General features: G+C 37.4%; 1 protein-coding gene across 1 annotated transcript; it reads left to right on the top strand.

Annotated features, from left to right (window-relative positions):
• The first annotated feature begins 7,478 nt into the window (after positions 1–7,478).
• LOC141485633 (uncharacterized) lies at positions 7,479–8,643 on the top strand. The gene is made up of 2 exons (XM_074182680.1): positions 7,479–8,012; positions 8,074–8,643. Exons 1-2 carry the CDS (start codon positions 7,641–7,643, stop codon positions 8,350–8,352), a joined length of 651 nt encoding a protein of 216 aa, XP_074038781.1. The 5' UTR covers positions 7,479–7,640; the 3' UTR covers positions 8,353–8,643.
• The last annotated feature ends 3,598 nt before the right edge of the window (positions 8,644–12,241 follow it).

The following is a 12,241-nucleotide window of genomic DNA, read 5'->3' as shown; positions in this document are numbered from 1 at the left end:
GTGTGCGCTGGTCAGGATCTATCTCCCGAATGTATCGGGTGTGGTCAACCAATGACTACACCCCACACCGCGGGATAAGAGATCATTGGGTCCGAGAGTCATGTGCCTTGAGCAAGCGCAATGAGCCAAGAATGACAGCCTTCTGCATCTGTGCGGCTAAGATTTCTGCCTTAGTGCGGCAAGCCTATATGATTTTAAGATTCGAGAGTAGAGAGGACATCATTCCACTAAGGACTGCAATAATCAGAACAACCATCTTGACAGAGTGATCTGGATAGAGTCTGCGGAGTTCGAAGAGAAAATCTTGGGTAAATTTTCGTTATCTGGACACCCGGCGATTTTGAAAAAATTTTTGACTGCACTTACGTGCAGTTACGTAAGTACAGTCAAAAAATTTTTCAAAATTGCCGGGTGTCCACTTAACAAAAATTTACCAATAATACTTATCTTTTACGTTTCGGAGGCCAAAATCTGCCTCCGTCTTCAGAGTTGGATAAAAAATTCGAATATATACGCAGTTATTCCTTTTTTGATAGCTTATTTCTTTACTTCTTCGACAGATGTCAAAGAAGTTTTGAAATATGAAATTATGTCAATGTTGTTGATTGACAACTGAAACATTCGATGTAATACAAGGTACTCTCCGATATCAGTTTGTTGCCATTTCGCCACTATCCAAAGTTTTCTTCAAGATGGGTAGCCAAGTACGGTCTATTTCTAAGGAGCTATTCGAGATACAATTCTCTCCAGACATGAGAATATACGCTGATTCTTTTAGCTCACGTCTCTTAGAATGAGACTCATTGGTAATCTTTCTTGTTCTATTCCATTCCACCCGATGTTCACCGTCTGATTTTAAAATGTGTTCTGATAATTTTGATCCTGTTTTTCCTCCTCTTTTCTGACGATATTCGTCTCGCCAGGAGCTGGAAACTCCACGACAAATATTGTTTTGCTCTGGTGGTCGAGAAGGACTATATACATCAGGCTCATTAGCTTGTATGACCCTGAGGGTGGGGAACGAATAGTTCCAATAAATTCAGCACTTCTCGTTCCCCACAACGGATTCAATATCCCCCGGAACGTAGGGCAACATCGGTGTCTCGTCAATACTGTAAGAATGCCGTAGATGGTAATATAGCACTCTTAGGGCCGCGTTATGTCGATGGATATAGGCCGAGACCACATATACTGGACATGCTGATAACAAGTGCTTTAGGGTCTCGGGCGCCTCGCAGCAGGCCCTGCACCTTGTGTCAGGAACCTCTATACCCATCACGCGACTGCGGTAGACTAAGCTGTTGAAGACACCATCCTGGCAAGTCATGATGAACCCTTCAGTTTCCGAATTCAGCCCACTCGACCTAAGAAAAGCGAACGTCAGGCACTTTGATAAGCCAAGGTCTCCAATGTTATTGAAGAAGACCCCATGCTTATTCTTGTGTTTCCGCAGAAGTAAGGTGATCTCTGCGGCTTTCATCTGAGCTTTTTGCTGAACGGGCTCCAACTCGGTGACAGAGTTGTGATCACCGTTCAGTGTCGAAAACTATACCGAGTTTATCAGCTGCTCGGGCAGCTTCCCTAAAGAGAAATGCTCCAATTCATGATTTCTAATGGTCATGGACCATGCAGATAAGGGGATCCGAACTCCTGACGACTTTACAGGCTGTCATGTAGACACTGTCATGTAGACACTGTCATGTAGACACTGTCATGTAGACACTGTCATGTAGACACTGTCATGTAGACACTGGAAACTCAAAAATCCACGGCCTTCCTGTTGTCGGGGGAAGTACAACCGTGGAACGGACGATTTGGGATGCAAACCCCTATAGAGATGCATCATTTTTCGGGTCTTTACGTCGAGTTGATACAGCTCCTCCCGAGTTCACTTCACTACTCCAAACGAGTGGAGTAAGTTCTATATAATTATTATTATTATTGGAGTTTCATTCATTATCAGTAAATATAGTATAAATTGTTATCAGTTTTGTTATGCGTTTTAATTACTGCTGTGGAAAGCTTTCTCAACGTTTGATAGCTACTACTGGACAATTTTTTCTGTTTTATCGTCGTAGCGCGTTGTCCAAAGCTTACTTCTTCAAAGTGTGCGTTTCAACGTCTACATGAAAAAACCTAAAAAGCTCTGCTCTCTAGCAAAACATCAAGTATGATACATTTTTCGAAAGGTAATTTTAAACTCTATTGAAATATGCAAGAATATACATTTAAAAAATCCATCAATAACTATTGATATTTCATTTGATAAAATAAGTTTTTTACAGCATTGAAAACTGCTTTGGAAATGGTTTTATAGAAACAAGAAATTTTCCACAGGAAAACAGTTATAGCAACTTTTAGAAAATGCACATTTTCGAAAAAAAAGTTGTAACTCAGAAATGATGATGGATATCGATATCTGTATGCGATTTTCATCATTAAGTTTGTCATAAGATTTGACTATCAGGCACAGCTATTAGTTTTCATCTATCTAGTTTTAAAACAGGAGTTTCCTTTTGAAAGTGTCCAATTTGGCCCACTCTGTACATTTCTCTCAAGTTTTCTGAAAACACTGCAGCTTGCATTCCTCCTCCCATCTATGGCAGTTGCATGTTTATCGTATTCGATTAAATTGGCCGATACTTGGTGAAAATTCATAACGTTTTTCATACTGTTCTCATACTGTATACACTAGATCATGGGTCGGCATATAGTTTTAGGTGGGATCCGGTAACTGTGGGAAAATTTTGACGAGATTCAGAAAAAAACAACTGATAAAAATTAACTGTATTATTATTTATTTAAGTGTATGTATTATTTTGGTTTCAAATCAAATTCTAAATTATAAAACACAAGACCTAAAATTAATGTGAGAAATTACACCGACGGACAGTTTTTTATAGTTTGGTTCTCAATAGGAACAGCAAATTCGAAGTATGTCTTCTAGGTGGGCGTCCGTTAATCTTGAACGATATTTGTTTTTCAAAAAATTAATCTTTGAGAAAGATGGTTCAGATACATATGCCGAGCCAAACATAGTGTCCAAATTTATAGCTAGTTTCTTGTAATTTTCATATTTTTCTGGAACATGTTTGGTCCAAAATTTTTCAGTGGATGCCGTTTTATATACTTGCAAAGACACATCTTCTTGTAAATCAATTTATCAATTATCTCTATTTGAAGTGATACCTTTCGCAGTCACATCTGTCCATTCTACTGCTATATCAACTTCAAATGACGATTTAAGAAACGGAGATAGCTTGCCCATCTCTGCAAAGTCTTGGAATCTTGTAGCCAATTCGTTCCTAAGATCGGCCAGAAATTTTACAAACACTACAATATCTTCTTCAGAGTTCTTTTTATATTAAAGAATTTTCTTATTAGTCAGTGGGATATGCTTGAAGACAGGCAGTAAAAAAATCTGAAGAAATGAACTTCAAATGTTCAAGCCCGTCTCGAATATATCTACACATTAGGTCGAATGGACTGACGCCGTTCGTGGTATTAAGTCGTTCGTGGTATTAGCCAGTGGAGTAGTTGGTTTCTGATAGGCGTAGTCTATTCAATCTACTGTGTAGGTATATCCGAGACGGGTTTGAACATTTAGAGTTCATTTCTTTAGATTTATTAAATAATTGTCGAAATATGAATAAAATCTTGTCTTGCAATATTTTTTTCAAAGATATCCAACTTGCGACGAAAAGCAGACACGTTTTGTATCAGATCATATATTAATTTTCCATTTCCTTGTGATTCTGTGTTGAGCGCATTTGAATATTTCAAAATATCTTTTAAAAAAGCCACGACCAGCATATTACGCTTGTTTGTGCCTTTTGGCTCCCTCCGTATCTAAGTTTTGCAAGAAGGAGGTTACTTCTTCTCTTATCAGCCAGAACTTGACCTTTATTCAGCCAACGAACATTTTGTCGTGTTGCAGTAAGTCAGAATACGCTGTCAGAAAGAAACTCCTTGAAATGTCGGTGCTGAAGAGCAGAATGAGGTCTAATTAATCAACTTGATCAACCTGTCCATCACTTCTTTCAGTGTAGCACTAATGTTTCCACAAAGGGCTGCCTGGTGAATTATGCACTGATACGATATTAGACCTGAGTTTTTATCCCTGATTCTCTTTACTACACATATTTCTTTGACAATCATTGCTGGGGCTCCGTCAGTTGAAAACGACACCATTTTATCTTAACCAATGTTAGATTCAGTAATAAAGTGTAACCTTTCAACGGCAATATTTCTAGCAACTCTTCCCTAAAAAGCTGACACTCAATATCAAGTCTTCTGATTGCATCATCATGTGCATCATCAATAATGGCACATGATTCATCAAGGGCTATGGCGTAGCAAGGTACCTTTTACAGAAGTTCAAGAAGAGTGTTTTTAATATCATTAGCAAAAATTTTCGTTTTTCGTGTATTACTTCTCGCTGATAATGGAATACTTTGAAATGCAGCGACATTTTTTTTTCTTTAAACAGTGCCGTGACTACTTCTAATGTACATTTATTCACCATCTCCGAATCTGAAAATGGTTTCTATTGTTTATTAAGTGTCCAGCACACACGTAGCGCTGCATCTGTGGATATTTATTGCTCGCTGCATGAGCGAGCAAAGTAAGAACTGATATATGCATGAAGTTTTTTTTTACGAGCCTTACTGCCAAGAGGAAAGTTTTTGTGAAATTGCTGATGAGTTTTTTCGTAGTGTCGCTTCAAATTACCACTCTCAACAATAGCGACAGTTTTATTGCATATAAGGCACACTGGAACCGTTTGAGGCCTATTAGGCAGCATAAAACAATATTGTTCAGTCCATTCTGCCAGAAACCTCCTATTTTCACTGTCAACTTCACGCATTTTAGAATCCATATTAGCATAGGTATGAAAATATTATGAAAACGCGAAACATTACAAAACAAATGAATGGTTACTCCGCGGTTTGCGCTACGACTGACAGTATGCTTTCCCCGCACACACGCCCTCAGTACCGATTTTGATACTCGCTCGCGCTTGTTTCAACAAAACAAAATAGAGCCCTATCAGGCTAGCATGGCGAATCCAGCAAAATTACAAAAAAATACATCAATTTGTAGCTAATTAGTTGCTAATTAGTTGCCAAAACAACGATTTTGTTGCTCGTGCCGATCCCTAGAAATCGCAAATAATGCTATCGTGATATAAAGGTAGCGTAGCTCAATAAATTATATACTTTCCCTTTGATCTTTACAGAAGATTTAGTTGCTAAACCTTGGATATAGTAAAAAAAAATTAAATATATTTTTTCTAATTTTTCATTATCTTGCTATCTTGAAACTGGTTTTTCCTGGAATTAAAGATGTTCTAAATTTGTTGCTCATCGAGAGTAAACTTAAATACACTTTGAGTATCAGCAACAAAATTGAAACCGATCAGCCGATTTTCAATTTTTTTTCATTTTCCTCATTCTTGCTACCTTGAAACTGCTTTTCTTTGGAATGAAAAGTGTTTTAAATTTGTTGCTCATCAGGAGGGTACTCAAAACACCTTGAGTATCAGCAAGAAAATATTTAAAACCGATTACTCAAGGTGTATTTAAGTTTACTCTTGGTGAGCAACAAACTTAGAACATCTTCAATTCCAGGAAAAACCAGTTTCAAGATAGCAAGATCATAAAAAATAAAAAAAAATCATTTAAAATGTTTTCGCTATATCCAAGGTTTAGCAACTAAATAGCAACTAAATCTTCTGTGAAGATCAAAGGGAAAGTATATAATTTATTGAGTTACCTTGCTACCTTTATATCAAGATACCATTATTTACGATTTCTATGGATCGGCACGAGCAACAAAATCGTTGTTTTGGCAACTAAATAGCTACAAATTGATGTATTTTTTTTTGAAATTTTGCTGGATTTGCCATGCTAGCCTGATAGGGCTACAAAATAGTAGCAAGCGCGCACAAACACACATACACACAGGGTAGATAGGAAACTAATAAAACCATATCATCTGTAGGTACTTGTAAAACAGGTTGACTACGCAACTTGAAATAAAATAAGTACATACTTAGTTGAATACCTTACCAACGTATTTAATTTTTATACTTGGTATATAACACATTACAATATTTGGCGGTGGGATGTTCGACTTTTCGCGGTCCGCAAACGGACCGCGGTCCGCCTGTTGTCGACCGTTGCGCTAGATAGTCATTTATTTTCAACGGTAATAAACACCTAATTACAGGAAATGCTAAATTATAGTATATATGCACACAAGTTAGAAAAATGATAAAGAATTGTTCATGATTAACTAAGTCAAATGTCACAGAAATGACTTGGTAAGACTTTTTTTTCAGTTTCGTAAACTGTCTAGTATTTTACTTAAATAATTTATCATATTCTTCTTTGTTGAATTGCCTGTAGCTCAGGTATCCGTGGTACTGCCTGATTTCGTTCAGGTGTCCTCTAAAAGGATAATTATCAGTAAATAGCCCGTACTTATTCTTAGCCGATCATTGCTTTGTTGAAGTATTTCTTCAGTTCTGTTCTCGAAGTGTCTCTTCATATAAGTTATCTCGTGTATATTCCTAGGTGTATTTTTTCAGTACTCTTTGTTTCCCTATGATCCGGTAGCCGGGCGGTTCGCCGTGAGTGCTTTGTTCACTGAGTCAATCGGCCGATGTGTGAATCGATGATTCAAGCCGCAGGCAAAACGCTCGATTTTCAGTCGCTATCGTCCAACCCGTGTTAGGAATCACACGTTAAAAGGTAAGACCTCGTTAGTCCTTAGCTCGCACAAGTTTCGACTTCTGAGAGTAGTCTTTCCTAGGGGTGCGATAGCTGATTAACGGAAAAAACATTTCAAACATATTTTTTCAAACAACTGATTTAGAACCAATATATGGAACCAATGATCCGTTTTTAGCGCACTCATCAGCTTTTTGACTAACAATGATTCCTGAATGTCCGGATACACAGTATATTGATAATTTTTATGGTCGGCTGATTTTACAGTTCTCCGAATTTTCAGACCCGTACTGATGTAACTTTCGTGTTCATTTATGCCACAAGAGCAGCCTGACAGTCAGTGAGAATTATTCTTTGCAAACACTTCCTATCGGAAGACGGATGTGTAGGTATTGACCGAGCAGATAACTGTGAAGTATAGTTGTTTCTTCACACAATATTTTCCAACTATTGAGTGTATACGATGGGGGCTTCAATATCGTTGATACGGAATAAGATAAGGAAATTTGAAATAGGTACTGAAAAATAACACGTAGGATCACAAAAGAAAAAACTTGTGCAGAGGTCCCGTCTAAGAGAACACCTGTGCCTGTAGTATTATTATCGGGATACATAATAAACGTTGCTCCTTGGTAATATCGGTTTTAGGTTGTTTATCTTGAAAAATACACTCCCGAGTCTCAATTGCCAATTTTTATCAGAAAATATAATTAAATTTTCCATTTTCCAGGTACAACCCCGAGGACACAACCAAAATGTCTGTTGAAGTTGGAGATATTTTTTTATCACGTAATCATTTTTGGTATCTTCGGCTATGACATCTATGTTTGGTGGCTGAACTATAACTGGGCTATTTTTCGGTTCTCCCTCTTCAAATATGTGAATTTCTATCATTGCATCATTACAATGATTGTAGTTTTCCACTTCGCCTCTGCCCTGGCAGGAAGATACAAACGAATCAATAAGCTCCTGGTCAAATCTCATGACTTACACAACATAATCAACAACTTCATTCCTAGGGGATCTACAGAACGTATCAGTAACTTGAAAAGTATCAAAGAGGTGACCGATTACTACTTACTTCTTTCAGAGCTTGTGGATATGTTCAACAAATTGTTTGGCTGGCAGGTTTTTTTTGCAACCGAGAATATCATCGTCCTTCTTCTAGATGTATCGAACAGCTTGATGCTTTCCACAGATCGTAATCAAAAAATATCAGAGATCAATAACAACTTCAGGACTATATTTTGTCTCATATCGATATCCATCATAATGATAGTAAGCCCAAATTAATTGTATCTGTAAGATTACCACTTCTAAGTAATTTTTCTTTTACCAGATATTCCATTCAAGGGTGATCCTACACTGTGAAGATGTAAATGAAGAATCAAGACGAACTTTAACAATATGTTATAATTTGCAACAAACGGTTGGGCCGGATTCAGAAGAGAGAAAAGAACTGATCATCTTGAGCGAAGTGGTTACTCTATTAAAAACCAGAACCAACGCCGCTGGTTTCTATTATTTGGATAGAGGACTTTTGAGTAGGGTTTTTGCCTACTTATTCTCATATTCTATTGTTTTAGTTCAGTTTAATAAGCAGCCTGTCTCCAAATAATCAAATATGTTAAATTAGCCAATTTGAATGTGGTTGACAATGCTTGCTGTTGAATGTTAGAGATTCAGACTTCCACTGTTTGAAAATATAAACTGATTTGAAAGATAAGACTTGAGAAATTGTGTAACCTGAATATTCACCTTCCACATTATACAGTGTGACACATTTTTGAAAGCAGTGATTTGATGACTAAATGTCTAAAAATAGAGGTGTCTTCTTCATCTTAGGTGTGTCACACTGTAGATTAATTGTTGGGATCGTTATTCATGATTGGTGATTCCCTTTCACTGAAGCTGCTCTACTATTCCGCAATAACTCTTGATTCTTGATTCAAATATTTTTAAATAATGGAAGTTCGTGTAGTTGTTACATTTACAATGTACTGAATTATACTTGTTAATTTTTTTTAGTATTTTATTATTATTATCGATAGATGTCTATAGCAGTTCTTGACATATATTTCATTAATTTCCACAGATCATTCACAAAACATGAAATAAGTAGGGGAAACTGGTTACGGTTGAAACCGAGCAGATATCTCGTGAACGGTTACTCGGGAGTTAGGGGTGCAAGGAGAAAACGAAGCAGACGACAGGTCCGAACACGAATTAGTGCCGCGTTGCTTCCCGCGAGTTTTCGTTATGAGCAGGACGCCATATTATTTTTATAGTCCAGAAGTAAGTATTTTTCTTCTCACATTAACGCTTATATTATCTGTTTTTTTTTAAATGAATGTAGTGAGCATGTGTTTGTGATTATTATGACGTTTGTAGAATGAGGGATAGTGACTATTTTGAGGTGTTATCATAACAGTCGTAACTATAAAGTATATTTTATCAAAAATGGGGTTTGATTTGGTTCCTGATGTGGTGGTGGACGGATGTGTTGACAGCGACCGTCCACAAAGAAGGCACGCGGACGCCATTGTTGGGGACGAAGCTCAGTTTGTGTTGTGCATGTCTGCCGTCATAGAACGTGCTAGCATTAATTTCAAAGTTATTTGTGAACGTTTATAAGTGTTGTAAAGAAACAGCACTCCCATTCACGCCGGTTGGAGGCCGGGGTGGACCGGATGTCCACGTGGGAGTGTTACAGTGGATTATATAACTCCTGTCCCCATTCACGCCGGTTGGAGGCCGGGGTGGACCGGATGTCCACGTGGAGACAGGATTTTAACATTTTAATGTGTGGAATACGTAAAAAATTTGGAAGTCTCTAAAAACTTTTTAAGTGTTTTTTTATACAATAGAAAAAAAAGTTAGAAAAAAAAGGGGTGACAGCATTGCTGCGTGCAAGACAGCTGCGCCCCCTTGAATCGAGCTGGCTAAATGCGCCTAATGGAAGCAAAAGCCAAGAATTTTTAAGTGAAGTGAAGTGAAGGGTTTGATAAGGTTGAAACATTTTCTGTGGGTACGGTTGAAACAAAAAAATATATTAATGTTAATTTTTTGTAGATGCCGAGAGTTCGGGTGAGGACGATTTCCAGAGGGAAAATTGACTTGTTGAGCTATGGTAATGCATATGAGGAGGTTAAAGCTGGAGTTTCACTACGGAATGCGGCGGACAGGCATGGTATAAAACCCTGTTAAAATAGTTTTTTATCGCCCTTTTTTTTGGGTGATTGTTACCTTCCACAATCTGAAAAAATATAAAAATTATAATGGAGAACTTTATACAAGTGTTAGAAGGGCAAACTTTTTAGTTTATCCCGATAAGTTACTGCGTGAAAATCAAAGTATTTTTCACAAAGAAAAATCTTCTATTTATCAGTAACTTGTCGTATTTAACAATTTTGCCTATCAAAAAAAAATTATTAAGAAATAATACTTATCTTTTACGTTTCGGAGGCCAAGGAGGAGAAGAAACCCTGAACTGTCCGTACGCGCCGCACAAGCTAGAAGCTATACAACTTCCATCCAACCCTCAGATTATAAAATATTAGACGGAAGAAAAGCACCAAATTCAGAGAGCAGATCCGGAGAGAAGTGGATTCAATGTACTTCGTGTCAACAGTGGGTTCACGAAGAATACACAGAACGTGATCTTGCGACTTGCCAAAATTGCGACTCTGAATACTCTGATTAATCTCTAAGCTAAATGTTTTCTTAAAGATAATTCTCAATGTTCATTTGATTCAAGAAGTATTTTCTTCACTTCATTTTGAATACCTATTTGATTTAAAATATGTTTTATTTCAGTTTATTTAGAATGTTCATTTTATCATCAATGTTTATTCGATTTTAGAAATGTCTTTCACTGATTTTATTTTTTTCCAGAAATGTTTTCGTTAAGTTTATCCTGAAATGATTATCGTTATTTTTAATGTCATTGAATATTTACTACTCGTCAAAGACTGATTAATGTTGCCATAATTATTCGTATAATCAGTATAGAATAAAGAAAATTACTTTTGTCTAATTTCTACTAAGTTTATCATTTGTTACGACGTGTTTCGGTTTAATAGAACATTTTCAAGTAACTAATACATCAAGTGAAGATAAGTACCTAAATATACACTGATGAAGCAGTTACCTGAAGTAGGTACCTGAGATAAACCTAAACTAGATGTCAAAATTCACAAATTCAAAAGGGGGAGCTGCATAGTTGATCATTGAGAGTTTCGATATTGGGGTTTCTGTACAATGCATTTATTTCCAATGCTTCCAACAAATTCATCTCCCTTTCTTAATTGCACGTATAAAGAAATTTCATGTTTTTTTCATCTACTATGAGGTTTTTTTCTTGTAGATGTCCATATATAGCTGATTTTTTATCCGATAATATATGCTCCCGGTATCTTATGTTGAAATTTCTGTCTGTCTGTCCTGCATAAGCTTCTGGATAGTCACCACATTCTAGTCTATATATGCCCGACTTTTTCCATTTATCTCTTTTGGGTTTTGCGTTGAATAACATGTTCCCTAAAGTATTCTTATTAGTAAATGATGTAATTAGGTTGAGTTTTGAAAAATAGGTCTCTATATTGTACATATTCTATATTATATATATATTGTACAAAAACCCTAATTTCAAAACACTCAATGATCAACTAAAACTATGCAGTTCACCCCTTTTGAACAACTTCAACAAGTTGGCACTCTACGCAGACCCACAGCTCTACTAGCGAGATCCACTAACCACGCGCAAGCCAACAGATACTTACAACAGCAAGCGGACAGATTAGAGGAATGGGCCAGTCGGGCGATACTGTTCACTCGGAAGCTGGTACACCCAGCAGAAAACGTCATTTTCAACAAACAAGAGATTCCGTGGACCAACGAAGCAAGATGCCTGGGAGTCCCCTCTACAGGAGACTAACGTTTATGATCCACATACGGCAGAGGATAGGGCTGGCGAGAGCTTCCAGACAGAATCTCAGTCCCATTATTGGACGCAGGAGTAACATGGATCTCCAAGTGAAACTGCTTTTCATCAAGACCACACCACTACCCATCATTTTGTATGCCTCCACTGCCTGGGGCCAGTGCGCAGCGACATACAGAAGCAATATCCAGACGTTCATGAACGCCTGCTTACGAGCTACCGTAAACGCTCCAAGATACATACCTAACGGATATATCTTCCTGTACCTGGACCTTAACATCCACTATGTAGGAACATGCATGAGAGAACACGCCGAAAACGTATTCGAAATAATACGAACACACGCCAGTCCAGCGGTGCGTGACCTTCAGGGACTATCCCATATTTCGCGAAAGGGATAAACACATGAGGCCCGCGATGCAGAACCGACGACCACCTCCGGCTCCGGTGAGTATGAAAACTTTATAAACAGATTACTAACATACACTTTCTTACATATCTCCATGCAAACAGTAAAATTATGACAAACCAAAATCAATAGATAACGAGAGTAAAATCACATAAA

Source organism: Leptinotarsa decemlineata, unplaced genomic scaffold, assembly GCF_025532065.1.
Source record: "Leptinotarsa decemlineata unplaced genomic scaffold, Ldec_3_MD MMD2_tig00026328_RagTag_RagTag, whole genome shotgun sequence".
NCBI lineage: Eukaryota > Metazoa > Arthropoda > Insecta > Coleoptera > Chrysomelidae > Leptinotarsa > Leptinotarsa decemlineata.
Note: the sequence above shows the minus strand (reverse complement) of the source record. Positions and strands in the feature narration are given on the sequence as shown.

What these genes read in the sequence shown, in the direction of transcription:
- LOC141485633 (XM_074182680.1), top strand. Translation starts at nt 7,641, where the DNA reads ATGATTGTAGTTTTCCACTTCGCCTCTGCCCTGGCAGGAAGATACAAA. An exon ending in CGATATCCATCATAATGATA is followed by an intron (nt 8,013 to 8,073) that starts GTAAGCCCAAAT and finishes TTCTTTTACCAG; the next exon opens with ATATTCCATTCAAGGGTGAT.